Consider the following 18,458-nt stretch of genomic DNA (forward strand, 5'->3'; position numbering starts at 1 on the left):
CAAAAAAGAAAAATGTTTTCTACACTGCATATTGAAGCTTTCTTAGACGGCTGTCTTGTTTTTTAGAAAAAAAAAACCCTTGGATTTTGCAGGCTACAGTTAAAGCTGCTCTAAGTGTGAAAGTTCTCACCATCTTTGTGACAATGAGATGCAGTGTGCCTAAGGCCACACACAGCAGACAAAACTGACTTTTTCTTCAGTGTTAATTCATCGGATTAAACTGAGCATCTTGAAATATGAACTTTGTTTCACATGAAAAACATTCTCTGAAAATTAAATCCTTCACCTTGTACCCTAACTTTTGAAAGCTTGCAGACCTAACCTTAAACACTAGCCAAGCTCTAAGAATGGCTGACAAAAAGGCAAAGGTGAATCAAAGCAAAATACAGTAAACCTTATTATTTCCTGCATATTTTAGAGGGAGTAATTTGAATTTCATAAGACTTTTCAGAAATCAACACTCAAACAACTACATTTAAATATTAGGTAGAACCAGGTCCACATTTTGATGATGGCATTCTTACACACGTGTTCTCACACAGACGTTTCCTACAACAGCGTTAACACAGGGTAGCTAGGCATGTATGAAAGGAATCAACATCTGACTGTTCCTGAGTTTCCAAAAATTTTCCCTACTAAAGGAAACAGGTATAGGATGAAGCGTCATTCGCAGTCAATACCTGTCAACACTCAATCAATTCACAGCCCATTTTTATACGTCTGCAGCCAAATGGCAGGACTGTGGAACACTACTGAGATGTACCGTTGCTCTACAACAGAGGCAAAATCTTTTTTGGTATATTTCAGTGCAGCTCCAGTGGAGTCATTGGAACGACACCTCGTAATTTCATCGCATTCGTACCCTAAATCAAGGAACTAGCTCATTTACAGCATCTAAAATGTATAAATATGCATGCGCTGATGTCTTGTTATTTCACTGCTGTCTTCTTAATTTGCATCTCAAATCTGTCAGTTTGCTCCTAACAATAGTTGTCCTAATTCCCATTAGCAGGCTTTCCGATTCCATCAATCTCCATTGGCCCATGCATGTGTTTTGTGGCAACTCAAGTACCAGATGGATGAGCCTCTGAAGGAACTAATGAAGGATCCAGGCCCAAGGGAAGAGGGAGAATATGTAGCTTGACATGGGGCCAATGGAGAAAATTGTTTAGAACCTTCATTATCTAAAATATTAGTGAAAACTCAGTGAACTAAAGGCCTTGCGGAACTGAGCCTATATTTAAGGTTTGTCCTAATGATAAATGATTTTCCTCATTTGAAAACTCATTATGAAAGATTTCTTTTTTTCTGACACATCAAAATTATACCCCTTCTCCTTTCCTAGTTGTGTATAAGGATTGTCCAAATCCAACTGGAGGGAGGAGGTTCAACACAGCAGGCCAGTATCGCTGTGGATTATGTTCAGACCAATCCCCAAAAGGTATCGGAAACAGAGACAGCAAAGGCTAGCAGCATCCTAGCAGACAAAAAAAACGTCCCTCATCAGTTGCTTTTTTAACAGTCAGCTGTGTGGAGCAATATTGCTGTGTCAGGAGACCTTATCAGCAACATCAAATATTTTTCCACTATGCTGTAAGACAAGGCTTTATCAAATTAATTAGTAAAGTCTCTGCAGGAAAATTATCTACATAATTCCATGCAGTTTGATGGATTTCCCCCCCTCTGATAAAGACAGTGAATTTCAGAGTGAGTCGGTGGATACCTGCTGTAAAACCAGAAAGTCACTCACCTACAACCTGGATGATTTCAGCTAATAAGACTCCATCAGTCACATCTTGCTGTAAATCCTTTATCAATCTCTTGTGACCGGATTTTGCTAGATAATGATTAGCCCAATCTGTATAAATCTGTTAGGAAAAAGAGAAACAAAAAGAAGTTGTTAGTCATAACATCAGCCTTCAGGATGGGAGCTCTTTGTTTCCCTCAGTATCCTAGAGGCTGATTTAAGATTACTGCTTTTTTTCTCTTTGAAACAAGTCAACAACATTAAAATTCAAGGCACTGTGCAGCTCAGGTATTCAGCTTACTACAGGACGGCTTCTCCTATCCAGAAATCTGACATCAAAGCTCGCAGAAGATGACAGGAAACTCCTGAACATGTTACAGCTTGAGTGGATCATCAGGCGGTCAACTACATCTTCTACAGCAGTAACAAGTGTGTAGAAGGGATTTGTATTTCCACCCAAGTATTTTCTTTTTTTTTTTTTTTTTTTTTTGCATTTTATCTTAGGTATTCCTTCTCTATATCTGTTACTGAGAACCTTGAAAGATTCTTTCCCAAGAACACTTCTGGTAGATATCAGCCATATAGCAATTTCATTTTGAGGAAAATCCTTTGTTACATTACCCCATAAGCCTTTAAAGGTCTTTAAAAAATCTACCAATTCTAATAAATTCCATCTCACAGATTGAATAGGGCTATTAAATTGATTTTCATCTCTCATGCAAACTTCTAACTACTGGGATTTATTTGAGAACATATTCTCGAAAACTAAGAAAACAAAGCAGTTAATAATCTTGCTGTAATTTGCTTTAAGCACTGCTCATCACATGCAAGCACAACTCATCCAAGATCACCAGAAAACTTATAAAATATATTTTCACACTAGGCTATTAAAAAAAAAAAAGGAAAAATACTTTATTAGGAATTTCTGCTTATGAATTAAATAACATTTCTTGTTCTTCATGTAGGATAAAACTTAAGGGAAGACTTTTTCTATATGACCTGGTTATATTCCAAAGAAATAAAGTAAAAACAACTAATTATCAGGATTTTACCTTTTAAATACTCAGATAAATACTAAGGTTCATCCCTACTCTCAAGAGTGTCCAGCATATTAGAAATACATTCATCTCAATTCAACCTCTCAGCAAGTAGGAGTAGGTTCAACGTGCCTTCTAGAGCACAACCCATGCCAAGCCTCCACAGTCCCTACAAACCATGTACTGAGGTGGGGTTTTTTGGTTTTGTTTGTGGGTTTTTTTTTTGTTTTTGTTTGTTTGTTTGTTTTAAATTCAAGCACAATGCTGGTGAGGAATGCCTCACCCAAGCGAGTCAATCACTGACCTGGAGGGAAATGTCTGCACGACTGTGTTCAGTCCTCAAATACCCAGGGAAAGCTCTCCCTCTGCACTGCCCAGGAACTACTGTTTTCCTTCACACCCACTGACAGATGGAAAGAGGACAGGGAAAGGGCCCCAGCCATCAGGGGTGTGATCATGGAGCTATGAAGCTTCCTATCCCCAGCCTTAAGGGACCAGATGTAAATGACGGCCACTGACACTGGATTCCGTAAAACACCGTTGAAACAAAACACGGATTTAGACCCGTTTCCCGTCCACCACCCCGCTCCTGAGCTAGGCAGCCCCTCACATCATTGCATATCAACAAGGAATATTTAAGTCACTGACTAATATTGATATACAACAGTTTTTATGAAATTTTCCATTAGGCAAGGGCAACGGATATCTTGCGAGACAGAATCTGGCTTGAACTAGTGAGCTAACTTTGTATAAACCAGGCATGCTCTACTAATGACTACACCCTTGAAGAAGAATTGAAAGGCTGATAAAAAGGAAACATCCCACCCCAGAAGGTGTCAAAAGCTTGATGATTGTCCAAGGAGCATGAAGTCAGCAAGAATCTGCCATAACTGGGGAAAAGGAAAAGGCGGCCGGAGGAGATCGCGATGACCAACTCAATTCAAGACCAACAAAACTTGCCCCCCTCCACCTGAAAGGGGTATGAGTGCCAATTCACATAGCAAGTGAGTCCAACGTAAATACACCCGACCAGTAACAGATAGAATGGCAACTGCTAACCAACGAGTGTACATTTAGGTGGGTTTTTACTAACAATTGTAACATGTTGTAATTCCTTTGTGTGGTGGGCTAGCTTTGCGGAAATCCACCTAGAGCCCGACTTGGCGCAATTTCGAACTAAACTGACATTTTGGCTCTGTGCGTGAGACCGGGGTACTGCACACCGGGCAGCGAACTCTGGTTGTGAGACAACAACATCATTGAGCGCAGCCGTGACTACTAATTTCAGAAGTATCTTCAGCATTGCACTGAAAATGCAAGGCTTATGACTCTTTCATGGGAGTCAAAAGCCAACTGCCAAGTCAAGCATTTGCCACGCTGGATGGAGGAACCTGGAAATTACACAAGGATTGTAAATTCATGCTCCTCTTGCACTTGCTGGTTCAATATTAATAGGATAAAATGAAGAACAGATATTTTGACTAGAGTTATTTTGTTTATAAAGTCTTCAATTGTGTTTTTCTCAAACCTGCGAAACACTATTGGTACCAGCAACGAACAAATTACTCAAAATTTGAAACATATGTCCTTGTTTTCCATCAGTATTCTCTACCTCTGTCTTCAGAGCAGTGGGATGTGCATTTCCTACACCAACAGCATCACAGACTTGAACAGAAAAAGAGACAGTGGAACACCTCCATGATTGGGGAGAAGAAAAACCAACCAAACAAAAAGAGTAGAAAAACATCTCAATGAAAAACATCTCAATGAAATAAACACTGAGTACAGGAGTGACTTCCCTAGCTGACCAAAAAAAGAAAAGGGAAAAAAAGTCTGATTGTGCTATACATTTACAAGCTCTGAAGCATTCCTACAGTTGCAGTATTACCCAAGCATATTGTAATAGCTCTTTATGCTCACCACTCATTTTTATGGCATATATCAAGCTAATTATGGAAACTTTCCAGGATGTTTTCAAAAGCTGTTTGTTGCAAGTCTTTGTAAGGTACTACACAAACATGATTCCTAATGTTTCTTTTCCTCTTCCATACAAACAAGTGAAAAAAATATAAGTGTACAATGGTTGCTATTTCTAGACACATAAAAAATGTTTCAAAGCACATAGTGTTTTCAAAGGTTCAAATCCAGGCAAATAATTGGGAAAACAATAATAAAAGAAGTAGGAAAACACTGCTGAGAAACTTTCCATTGGTATATGCCTATCTCCACACATGAATTTTGAGCGTTCCTCGGGTATTTTCAGCAAGCAGGTTACAGAGCCAGATGCCTGAATATTCACATGAAAATAAGCTGAACAGCCACCTAATTAAAAAGTACAAAAATCTCACGATACAAAATATTTGACCCCCTACAACCAACCAGACGCTGCCTTATTACATATACCAACATGGGCTTTTAAAACTTACTTTTCAGTGACTTCACACAGTATGAAAATCTTTGGGGGCAGCTTCATTGTTGTAGTTAACAAAAATCAAGCAAACAACATGATTCGGGCATTATCACCGTAAACAGGTGTTTGCGCCTGAGAGCAGTCAGTTTAATGTTTAACCTGGGTCTAAGTCCTGGCTTTTGTTAAAGCTGGACTCAGCTGTTTGGTAGGGGTTTTTTTTGTTTGTTTGGTTGGTTTTTTTTCACTCTGTAGTCTATGATCTTAGGAATCCAATAATTTGGGAACAAATCAAAACCAAATGTGAAATACGTTCTTCTGCTCTGTTCCCTCCCCCTCTTCAACCCATCAGGTTTGAATTAAGTGTTACAGGTAAATACTGATTTTGGAAATATTCAGTACATTATGAGTCATCACTAAAACACTATTGCACAAAGTAGCAAGGGTTTTGAGCAAAATTTCCCAAATTCTAAAGCTTTTGAAAGCTGTCTGTAGAGAAAAAGGCCTGAAGATCAGTAAGTCTTCAGTCAGTAGGAATATTACATTTTGAAATTTAGTGGGGTTTCTCCCCACTCCCCTGGCCTTAGCCTCACACCTGCTTGTTTAAAGCACGGACAAGAGAGAAATCTTGCCTTCCAGCTAGGAAACCTCTGCGCTTTGAGTCTCCAGCAACATTTCCGACTGTCCCAAGAGACCGCATCTCTCACACCCACAGCACACCTCGCACCACCTGCACCATGTTTAATACTGAACCAGCAGAAACAGAGCCTTTCACAGAATGGGTTTTTTCTTTGAGATCATTGAGCGCTTGGGGAGGGCTGGGGAACATACTGACCAGTAAAAGGCAAAAATCCTGAAGCTTCCGTCCACTTAGAAGTAATTAATACAGTCTTTTTAACCTTGGAAAAATCAACCAAAAAGACAAATAAACTAGAGTTTGCCCAGCTAGCCGTATCAGTCTGAAGCTGCCATCTCAAACCATGGTATTCCTTTCTTCAGATCCCATTTTGGAGGCAACAGGCTGATACCTGGGTGCTCAAACATGCTGACAGGTTCTCCTTGATCTGCTGCCAGATACGGCCAAACACAGCATCTGCAGGACTGTATTCCTGTTCCCATAGCCAGTCAAAGAGAAGAAAGTCATGAGAGCAAGGAACCCAGGAAGACCCTTTAGAGATCACGAGAGACCCAAAGCTGCAATCAGATTGAGGTGCCAGGTATTGTAGTGTACTCCATGATCTCCTTTAAATGGAATCCAGTCCCAAATGGGAAGGCAAGGACTACCCAATGGTTTTTGCCTCCCCATTGGTATTGTGAAGTGCGGTCATTATCAAAAGGAAAGGGTTCATACAAAACTACTTGAAAAGAATTTCCCTCTTCTATGTGAGTAGAAAATATGCCTGAACCTCTTCCTTGTTTCTCATTTCCACCAAAAAAAAAATCTCATTATAATAAATGCCCAAGCACATTTTCAAACCTTTCTTTCCCTCCCTCACCATGTCAGTTCCTAACTAATCAGACTCTGATTGTTTTCTTCCAATAATTATCGTGAATCAGGCTCTCGTTAATTTGGTAACAGCTGAAGAGTATCTTTTTGACATCACGGAGCACAATTAGAACAGAGCAAGGCTTTTTTTTTCATGACTGAACAGCAGGGTTACTCACACCAATGAACTCCATCAGAACACCCATCACAATGCGATGCCTGTGTTGCCTGCTGAAGTTCACAGGGGAAAAAAAAAAAATTCCCAAAATCTAAAAATAGACACAACATACCAAGATGATCCTAATGGGAATGCGCACAGTTGTTAAAATGCTATACACGGGGAGGAAAGCCCGTCAGATGCTCATTGCTGCCCAGTGTAATGGGGTTTACAAGTGCAGAGTCACGAAATCACGATTTTTGACTGGTAATGTTGACTACAGCCTCATGCTGATCCACGCTACACTCCAATACCACCATCCTGTCACTAGATACCACACTGCAAAGCCCAGAAGTAAATAGCTAAAGCCAAAGGCTTTGCTGAAAAACACATCCCTCGGAAGCATCCCTGGCCCCAAGGGAGCATGCTGGTGATAACAACTATTGTGAAGGTGCATAGAGATTATGACAATAACATAGCTGATATTTTGCTGAGTTACTGGCAAAAGTACAACTAAGAAGCACATGATTTAAAGAAAAAAAACCCAACGTTTGACAGCATTAAATCGGTGCGGACACGCCAGCCCTAGGCTGCATCTGTCTCTCTCCGCTCAGAGATACTGAAAGCCCCCTGAAAGTCCAGATGGGAGCCTGGGGACTTGTTTCCCTCTTCCTACAGGAACCTTGGCACCACTACTAGCAAAAAGGGAGGAAACCACCAGAAACTCGGAGTCTGAGGCAATGACAGACTGAACTGCAGGTGGACTCCTTCCAATAGGCAGGTGAGACGGTCAAATGACCTTCCTGAAAGGAATGCATGTACTTGCGAATGCCCAAAAATAGTTGTCACAACAATGAGCTACTAATTAGTATCTAATATGATATCAGTAAAATACCATCAATTATCTAAAGGGCTGGAAATTTCCAAGTACCCTCAACTCTTGGGAATGCAGCTGCTACAAACTGAGGTCTTGGTTCTCACTTCTCTGGGGAGACAGGTTAACTCTGCTTTTTTCATTATTTACTAAGTGCAACTAAACAAAATGATTTAGTCTACTCATATGTACAAGTGTTTGTTGGAACAGCTTTAAATTATTAGTCAGTTGGTGGGAGGTATTCCGCTGAATACGACATTTTACTGGACACTTAGGTGCATTAATTACCCTTTGGAAGTTAAATAGATAAATGGGTAATTTAAACAAATACCGGGACTATTTATTTCTCTCTCTTTAAAGCCTTATTCCCGACTGGGGAGAGCTATTCTCACGTGTCAGCCCATTCCAAAGCAATGGGCTGACTCAGAGCACATCCAGCCCAGCATGCGTGTAAATTTTAGCACGCTTGCAAGCCGTTCCCGTAATAGAGCCCGAGATTGTCCACACGCCAGGGCAGGCACTGCCGCCTCCCAGTTTGTGTAAAGCAAATCTTCGGTGGATGCTAAACAAGTAATATGCTTTAAATTGCCTAACCAGCATATTTTTTGCTCTTAGCCTACTGAATATTTTACTACAGTTAATATAAGAGGAGAAAAGACACGTTTTCTTTTTTTCCCTCCCGATTGCAGTTTCTGGATCCCATTACTGACAGGCATTGCCTACAGAGAGTGGTAAATATTTCACCCCAAAGCGACATTTTCCTACGCACCGGCTAGAAGGTGAAGCAAGGCCAGCGATCGTGCTGGTATCCGGCAAGCTCTGCTCTCAATGCTCCCATTATACACGTTTGCCAAATACAAATCCCCTCCAAGCTGGAACCACACACTAAGCCAAGCAGGTGGCCGCCCTCTTATTCCCCCTTGCACAACATTTTAAGTCCTGAATAGAAATGAGATTACATTCACACCTGCATCAACCCCTTTGCATATCCAAAAGCAAAATAGAGTTTAGTTTGCTGAGTTGATCAGCAAAACCCATCCCAAATGATATTTGGCCACAGTGAATCAACTGATTTGATCTCATGCCAACAAAATATAATTGACCTCATAAAGCAAGAGAAGCAAATATACTATTTTTTTTTCCAGCGTTTTCTAAAAAGTTACCTAAAGCACACACCAAATTATTTTCAAATATCACAGTTCTCACAGAAGAAATAAACCCACTTACATCTACTATCACGCATGAATAGCAACAGAAAAGGGCTTATCTGAAAAGGTGATACATTTCTACTCCGAAGAGAAACCACAGAAAAATCTTAAGAAGCTGCAAGCTACAGAAAAAGGGAAGGAGAAAAAAAATAATAAAAAAAACCCCAAACATTTCTGAGGCTGACGTTAGTTACTGTTCAACAGCACCGCTGCCATTATCAAGGAGCCAAGAGCTGCTTACTGTTTTGTAATGGTCACAGGAAAATTTACTTCTCCCACGAGCAGGGACCCGAAAGGTCATGCTACCTATTGGCATATTTAACACGAAAGTATACTTCTCGAGCTCAGCTTGCTCTTCCTTCTCAAGGGGTCCACAGTTAAATGAAGATATATACGCTGGCACGCACAGCCTGGATGGTTAATTTTAGCCGAAGTCACGCAAGCACGGTGCTCAGATTTCTTACACTGTCACATTTTACAACTGCCACCCCTCTTTGCTTACATTCCCACTGCTGCCTTCTCTCAGCACTTTCTCTGACACAGAGCTTCAATGTTTGACAGCAAGCAGGATCAATATAGTTTTACACACACTTTTAATAATTAAGCTATTTTGCAGCAAGCCTACAGTTTGGCAGGTCTTTTGTGTTAGATACTGTAGGCGTTAAGAGAAAACTACTAAAAAGAAAAATTGTGGGGTTTTGTTTGGGTTTTTTTCTTGTTGTTTTGTTTCTTTAGACAATCAGAAGACTTCCTATCAACTACAGAGACAAGCCTCTTCATGTAAACGCTCCCAGTGTCTGTGGAGATTTACACTGAACAGAAATTTAAACTTTTACACGCCGCCTCTATACTTGTAACAGGCCAAACAAAAATCCAGATATAACCTTTTTATGAAATGTGGAGCATTCACAGTATCCATCAAAGGTTTGCATCACATTTGCCCCACAAAAGCGAGCTAAAACGTATCAGGCTGAGCTAGGCCTCAGGCAGACACCTGTACAAGTGGCCTATTTTCCTGCGCAAGGCCTGGTGCAGAAAGTAAGGACCCTGTCACACGCAAGTCACACCAAATCCCACTGTCTGACCACACTGGCATTCCTTAAAAATACAGAGAATCAGCCCTTGTAAACCGCTTTGCCTGATTTTTTTTTATATAAAAAAAATAACGTTGCCAGTGCTGACAAGCGGAGAAGCAATGACTGCTTCACCCCACTCTTGCCAAGTTGAAGGATAGATGTCTGATATTTTAACTGTTTATTTTTCAAAAGGCACACTTCTGCCAGGAAAAAAAAGAGTCTATATGGGTCTTTTAACTGCTCCCCGAAAAGTAAATAACTTGGTAGCCACACTGTCTCCACATCAGCTCTCCCCTCCAGCAAAGCCTGCTCCCCGCCAGTTGAGGCGCGTGTTTGCTTTGGGGAGGTGGGGGACGAGCAGGGCTTTGATGGCGTTTGAAGAAAATGTAACACACCACGATTATTCAAGACGTGAAGTAGCTGCTTTACCTACACAGCACTAGATGACAGCCTCCAATGTGCCCGGGCACACTCGACTGCGTGACAAGCAACGGCCCTGCTAAGGCAAAGACAGGCAGCGATTCACCGTGAGAAGGGGGGAGGTTTGCACGCGTTCCCCCCCAAAAACCCTGACTGCTGAGGAAGGGAGACAGATCTAACTTCAGGCAGCTACAGTCTTAAATATAGCTTTCTGCTCTCAGCATCCAGTACTCAGTGTGGTCAAGTTCCCAAAACTCAGTGTAATTTTGGCACACTTGGCCCGTGATGGCAAGGAAGTCTTCTGAACTTTTCTAATGAAGACTCATTTTCTCTATTCGGAAAACGTGTGACAGACTGTTCCAAACAGCTGCTACAATTTCATTGGTATTTTTCACTGGCGGTCACAAATCTGTAAGGCTTCAGTGTCATCTCCTCTGGGCAGATGGCCACAGGCAGGATCAAAACAGACAAACTACCACTGCTGTACTGGACTCTGAGTAAGAACGGGTACGGAAAATGATCCAAGAGAGAAGAGCAATCTGAAGAGGGCTGGAAATGAAACCTGACTGGCCATGTAGCATCTTAAGCACAAACTCATTCCTCTATTCTATTTTCTCTTCACCAAAACAACATTGACAGTTGTGAAGCAACACGAAGTGAAAGTAAAATTCGTCCCAAAGGCACATGAGACTAAAACATTTCAACTCCTAGCAACGTGTGAAGATTAAAGTTATCTGATCCAAACAGTGAGGCCACAAAAATTACAAAGGCTTTTCTTAATTTTTAACAGAAGCCATTTGCTGTGGGGATTAGGGAATTAGAGAAATCGGCCTTTGTCTCACCCAAGAGACCAAATCCTAGCCTGCTTTTAGCCAACAAGGACAAGACCACATTCCTTTTTGGGTTGGCTTAGTGCTTGATCAAAAAAATTGAGTCTTCAAAAAACCAGGGGCTGGGTAGGTTCGGTCTATATCAACATTCTGAAGTCACCAGCGAACTATCCTCCGCTCTGTGAGCTATCCTCTGCTTCCGCTTCAGAGTGTCTAACGCCACTCAAAAAAAAACCAATGAATCATCTGCATTGCCTTTCTCACTCTGTAAAACGTAATTTAGTTCAGCGTCCAAGATTTGTCACAAGAGGCAATGCTTCTGAACTTGCCAGAAGCTGGCAAGAGGTAGCGCTCTCAAACACTTGGAAGGACATAAGGCAAGAAGTAACCAAAACATGGATTAAAAAAATCAGTGCAACTGAGTTACAGAGGCCAACAACCTATTCATCATGGTATCTGCCAAGCAAGAACTGGAGACGGAAGGAACAAAAAGAGGAGAAAACCAGACTCAAACTTGAGGAAGTGCTTAACCACATCCTTGCTTCAAGCATGTCCTCAAACCTCGATTACTTAGCACACATTTAGCTCTTCTGAACAGGAATGTTCTACTCAGGTTGGTCTTTACAGAATTACATATTAATTCCATTATTTCTAAAGGTTATTGATGGTAAGAATGAGAAGGGGCCAATTATCTTTCTAAAAAGTTTTTGTATATTCTACCCATGCTTCTATTTCTAATGCTCTTCTAATGCTCCTCCTGTTCTTGGGCACTGTCCGAAGCGGGACAGTTGGCTAGACAAATCTTAGGTGTGACCTACTTTTGAAAGACCTATTTTTATTTTAAGTTGCATTTTTAAGATAGTGAAAAATACTTTGTGACAGCTGAGCATTAATTTGTGTGGCAAAGACTCGATCCCAAAGATGCACAAAAAGACTAAGAATCTCAGAAGGGTTCAGCATCCCAGTTAGAGTCAGATTACCACAAGAGCTCAACTTCTAGGCAGCCATCAAAATAAAGTTATTTTGTTGTTTGGTTTTTTTTTTCCCAAATAAAAAAAATAAAGTGCTGAATTAATTTCCACAAACATAACAAACCTAATCTAATCACCTTGCTGTTGGCCGTCTGTTTCACAGATACGAATCTAACTGAATCTCCTACTGAATGATAACTTTCTAAATTAAATTGCCTGTGCTGACCCTGCTTTCAGCTTAGTTCCTCCTGTTTCCATGTAAAAGGTTTGGAGTGCTTTCTGTATCATGATCTATGTGCCAATTATATAGTTAGAAGACAATTAGTAAGGGTTATAGCTGCACATCTGGCACCAGATCAAACTCAAACAAGCAGAGATGGGCAGCGTCTCCATCTGTGGCGCAGAATAAGGGAATACCAAAAAAAGAAGTACTCAAGTACAGAGGTCAGAGTGAAAACACCTTGGTTTCCCTTTCTCCACTGTAGTCTGCGTCATAAAACCAGAGATCTTTTCAGTCAAATGTTTTTGGGTATTTATGAAGAATTTAAGAAATACCCTTCCTAATGGGAAACAGCTAGCCTCCGTAAGTAATTAGAGTTTACAGCTATATAAAATGATGAGTATTTTTATCCCTGAAGGCCACTTACAGACATGCTGGCCAAGACCTCACTTACCAGTTTACTCTCTTTGGGATGAAGAGCCATCTTCTGCATGATATAAGTGGAAAATTTTGCTTCTTCATTCCCTGCTGACCTTATGCATTACTGGGGAAGGAGGGAGGGGGGAGGCTTACTTCCATCAAAGCCAGCCAGCATGGATGCTGCTGGGGGCAGGGTGCCAGACCCAGACTCAGTAGATCATTGGCCTGATCTGTGATGGCAAATCCAACGCCGCTAATTAGAGAGGTTCACTAAAGTGATACCAGCAATTGATCTGGCGATCGAAATTAATGCTGTCGGGTTTTACTAAAATTTCTGATACTGAACCTCTAACATAGCCTTCTATGAAGGGGAAAAAAAATAAATCAGTCAAGTAAAATTTATAGCAGGCTAGTGATAAATAATTTAAAATAACATTTTATGGCTGCTCAAGAAATGAAAGTACAATTCCCACAAGCGTAGGAGGTTCAGGCATCTCTTCTTGAGAGCTTCCTCGCATAGCTAGCGGCCACTTCCAGGCCTTCTGCACCTTCCTGAAAAAGTCATCCAAGCAAAGGAAATCATTTTTGCACTGCTTTCTGAAGTTTTACTCATAAATATATAGAGAAAAGTCCTTTAATAACACTGTCATGAGGCAGATCAATTGCAGATTTCATCTATTTTCAGCACAAAGGGTTTTAACATAAAGAAATTTAACGGAAATTGCTGAGTTTTGAACAGCACGACCTACCAGGCCGAGACTTTATTATTTCAGTTCCTTATCATCTCTGTGGATACATATATCTTTAAAATGTAGATGGCTGAAATATTTCTATTACTATTAATACTCTTGTAATAATTATATGTCAGCACGGAGCTTCACGGAAAGACCTGCAAGCTCTGGAAAATTCAGGAAGCACAACGCAATGACAGCAGACTGTGCTCACAGGAGCCTCCATCGCACAAATTCCTACATAATTTTACACACACCTACATAATCCCTTCCTCACTGTGACATCCTGCATTTAATTTCCCACATTATATGCTTCTGCCTGAATATCTGCACCTAGGAAAGTGTTACTCCAGCAAATTTACGATGATAAAATTAGCCAAAAACTGTAAGGAGAAAAAAAAATAATATGGAATTTACAGGGAATAAATAGATATTCAACATCTGACCTTTTTTTTTTTTTTAAACTTGTAAACTCTTCATTTTCTTTCAGACAAGAACATTCATTTTGATCCGTGACATATACATTGTCACATTTTCATCACAGGACGGAAATGAAAGCACATCTATGTATGAAACCGAGCATGGTTTGGAGTAACATCAGATAAGAACACTGGTTTAGCTGCAGATAAAATCAGAGCAATTTACTGGCAATCATTCGGGAGGACAGAGCCTACCGGCATAGAAACAAGGCTTACGGACATCAGCAAAATCAGTTTTTCTTTTTTGCCTAGAGCAAGGGTTGGAGGAATGTAGAACAAAGAGCATGCTGCTAGTTTAAAAAAAAAGAAAACAAGAAGGGCATATGCATGCATATATCCTAAAATTCTAATTCAGAAATTAATCACAGAGATATCAATACTAGGAAGGAGGGGGGAAGATCTATCAGGACTGGTTGTCTATTTTCCTTCTCAAACACAACTAATATTTATAGCATTACCCTTCTCCCATTCTTTGTCGACTACAGTTTGATCTGCATAATCTTAAAGCTTTAGAAATAGGCGGGAAAAAAGAAAATAAACGAAGAGTTGCAATAGCTGTTGTAGCCCAATGTTGAGATTTCGGGTTACAGGCCATTTTTTTTCCAAGGGCCGTCTAAGAGCATTGTCTAAAACTTGGAATTGTAGCAAATGAATTAAACCACAGGCAGATGGTTGAGTTGTGAACGAAATATGAAATTACTATTAAAATAACTTAAAAGAAAAAGGCAGCTTGTTGGGGTTTTTTTGTTTCTGGTTTGGTTTTGGTTTGTGTTTCTTTTGTTTGGTTGGTTTATTTTTTTGAACAGTGGAGATTCTACCGCAGAACTCCCTAGAGCTATAATTTTCGCCTTGTTTTTAACACCTTTGGCAACACTTTTGTGGCAAGTTTTGTTTGTGCAATCTCTTAATCACTAGGACGCTATGGATGATCCATTTTTATCTCTACAAATAACCTCACAGGTATCTCTTGCAGGTTTTCTCCTGAGCCATCACCGTCGCATTCTGGAAGAGCAAGACCTTGCGATTGCATTTACTACTGTAACACGGATGGCAGCCTCAGCAAAGTGACAAATACATTTCAAAGATTATAAACCGGTGACAGCCTGTGAGAATCAGAAGGACAGATTCAGGCAACCGACAATTAGTGTGTGGGTTTGGGCCAGTTCCGTTGCAGCTCAGACAGGGACATCACTTTAAGGACCTCATCGAGGTGAGTGACATTTATAGGCACACACTAAAGGAGCGCAGGCTTGTCCCTAGCAAAGCGATTCTGACACAAAGACCAATAAAGAAAAAAAAAAATATATATCCCCCTGAACTATATAAGAGCTGACAAAGGCAGCAGCTGCTCTGCTCCACAGGGCAAATTTCTATTTAGAGTAGGAGCTGGGAAAAAAAAATTAGTGTCAGTTCATCCGCTCTGGCCAGAGTGCTATCTAGGAGACCCAAAGATTCAGGGAGAAACTGAGTAATTAGAGCACAATCTCATGTTTAACAAGTGAGAAGCATCTAAATTCAATAGTATTCTCACTGATTTCTTTTGCTTAAAGCCCTTAAAAACAGATCAGCCAAACTTTTTTCTTCTTTTAAAACTAAAGTTTAATTAACCTTGTACTTCAAGCTTCAGACCATGGTCATAGAAAAAAAAAAAAATAACCCAAAACATATTTCATTAAGAAAGTAACTCAAAACACATCAAGATCAGCTTTGGCAATAATTCCACTTAAGATATAAAGCAGCAAATCAATATAGGTTTTACATTAAGTGCTCTTGAGTTTTCATCAAACCGCCAACCTTTCAGTTAGTGCTGTAACACCACGAACGGCTGAAGCATAACTTCATGCTCACTAGATGTTCTAGTACTCTGGTGAAACTGTTGTCTCCTCCAGGTTGACTGGAAAAAATTAGCCTCTGCCATTCCCATATAAAAGGTGCACTGAATAGCTCATCTGCAGTGACGATGACCATGCCACGCACTACGCCCAAATGATTGTTTTTCTACACTTAAAAAAATATGCTCACGTTTAAGTCCATGGACACATTCAGAAGAGTCACGCAGAGATAGTTCTGAAGAGCATGCAGAAATGAACATTTCCCAAAGCACACTGCAAAGAGTACCAGTCAGCTGGCACAGCTGCCTACAAAAGAAACAGATCTCTCTACTATGGTGACACGGGCACTGTACAGAAGTTCCCAGAGGTTTTGAAGGGCGGATGCATGTTTTGGCATATGGCATAAGTCCTCAAACCTCATTTTATCAGTGCACAAAGGAAAAACTTACTACTGCTGCAACACAGTTGACCTAAGAAATAATTAATGAATATGAACTATCTCAGGCAGTAACTGTTAAGAACTGGGATTATTTTAAAGTCAAGCAGTCTTAGATGTTGAGATTATAGGTAGAAAATGTGAAAAAAAAGTCAAGATTGTATGCGGTATAGAACATGGCATGGAATAACGCTGATGCTCGGTACCCTAAACCAGACTTAACCCATTTCCATCAACTCATTAGCCAGTGCAGCCAAGCCCCAGCCTGAAGGAGTCGTTAACACTTGCCTATGGTATAAGGGGCAAAGTCTGAGCAGTTCTATATGCTGACATTCGTCCAGTGTTTTGTAAATCAATAATGCAGAAAAGAACCTCTTATCAATACAATTCCGAATTAAACTTTTATGTATGATATAATTGCATTTAGCATATCTGTTTCTACTTTATTTTTCCTTTTTTAAAAGTATAACTAGTAGTAAGTAACACATTAAAGTATTCTGACAGTCTAAACGAGTTAGACTTTTAGGGGTCTCAGGTCTCTTTAGTGTGATCCTTTACGCTTTATAAAGGACGACGTGACAACGCTCTGCTAAGGGATAAGGATAAGGAAGGGCTTTGCAAATGCTTCAGGGACACCTGCTTCACGCTGCTGACATTTTATTTTCCCGATTCTCTGCAGATGCTTGTCTCAAAAAGTAAATAACCCAAAGATCAGATTAGCAGGCTAGCATTTCCATGGGCGCTGCTAAGACTGACAGACCTCATAAAAGTACTTACTAGCTCTGGGACCAACCTCCACCCCCTTAGAAGGATTAAACACAATTAGCATCAGTTGTCTCTAACCAGTAAAACAGATGTCTAACAAAGTAATAAACCTCTAATTTTTACACAGGGTTAAAAATTTCCCTCTCCTTTCCAATATTTAGCAAATGATCCATGGGCCCCCGAATGTGTTGCGTACTGCTTTATGCTATCTTGGGACTTCCTTCTTCTCTCATCAGTCAATTCACCAGCAATCACTTGTCAGAAAAAAAAAAAAACAACCCACAAACCACACAACAAAAAAGCTTGTAGAGCAAATGTCAGAGAACATTAAATTAACCAGTCGAAGATCAGCAACGAACAGCTGACACCAAATTGAAGCCAACACATGGCCCTGTTCACATTATTGCTGAGCATGTGAAACCAATCCTCCAACCTCTCTACCTTCAAAATGACATTAAAGGATCTTTATTTTATAAAATACAAAATGTGCTTAAGAATGGACAGTAAGCCTAATATTAAGTATGATTACAGGGGAAAAAAAAGAAAGCTATTGCCTTTACACAGTTTGGATTCAAAGTACTGTTTTACCTCTGAGAAGAAACTAAATTTATTAAGCGTTTTCTCTTTAGCCCTAAGTGACCCTGAATATAGGTCTATGCACTTCTATTTGTGTACAAAATGTATAATTTTACAGGAAGGCCTCCCCAGCACCCACTCAGGTCTGTATTAGATTTCCCGCCTGCTTCGTAGAGTCAGACTGGTTCCCTCAATGAGGAAATTAGTTATGTGCACTGTTTTATCCCCTCATTGATTGCACTCTTCAACGTAGATTATTCATATATATGTGTAAGAAACAAAGACTGAAGGTACCATCTTAAGCAGATCTTCTAATGTTGAAGTGGCAATTGAGCCTCACTCAAAGAGCTACAGCAGCCACCCTCCAAAGGTCCCACCACTCTCGTGTGACAATCAGCTGGGCTTAGCAGTACCGGTGGGTCCCCAAAATGACCCAGTGATTCTTCAAGCTTGCTTCTCCCAAAACAAAGACTTCAGATTGTCCCATCAACATCCACGTCAATGTAAGCTTTCCTAAACAGCACATGCGTTCCTCAGCCTTGCTGCGGAAACCTTGACATGGGGCTCAGTGCAAAAAGAATTGGCCCAGCAACCAATGACGCCAGAGCAGAAAAATTGAGTACCATGCAATTTAAACGCATTAAAGAAAGCGAGAAGCCTCATGGCTTTCTCTCCTGGCAGCAAAGGCCATTCAGTGCTGTAGCTGCTAATCAGTTAATGACAGGTTATCCGGGGACAAAGAGATATAGTTGCATGTTGATGTGGGGGCAGGGTACCTAATTACAC

The 18,458-nt window shown here is 40.5% G+C and overlaps 1 protein-coding gene across 6 annotated transcripts in view; it reads right to left on the reverse strand.

Annotated features, from left to right (window-relative positions):
- NAV2 (neuron navigator 2) overlaps positions 1-18,458 on the reverse strand; it is a 220,714-nt gene that overhangs the window by 158,897 nt on the left and 43,359 nt on the right. For all 6 annotated transcript variants that reach the window (XM_086748544.1, XM_086748545.1, XM_086748542.1 and 3 more), the window contains exon 2: positions 1,751-1,868. In XM_086748544.1, coding sequence (XP_086604670.1) covers positions 1,751-1,868 — 118 coding nt within the window. The remainder of the gene's footprint in view (positions 1-1,750; positions 1,869-18,458) is intronic.

This window comes from Chlamydotis macqueenii, chromosome 5, assembly GCF_036417535.1.
Source record: "Chlamydotis macqueenii isolate bChlMac1 chromosome 5, bChlMac1.mat, whole genome shotgun sequence".
In the NCBI taxonomy this organism is placed as follows: domain Eukaryota; kingdom Metazoa; phylum Chordata; class Aves; order Otidiformes; family Otididae; genus Chlamydotis; species Chlamydotis macqueenii.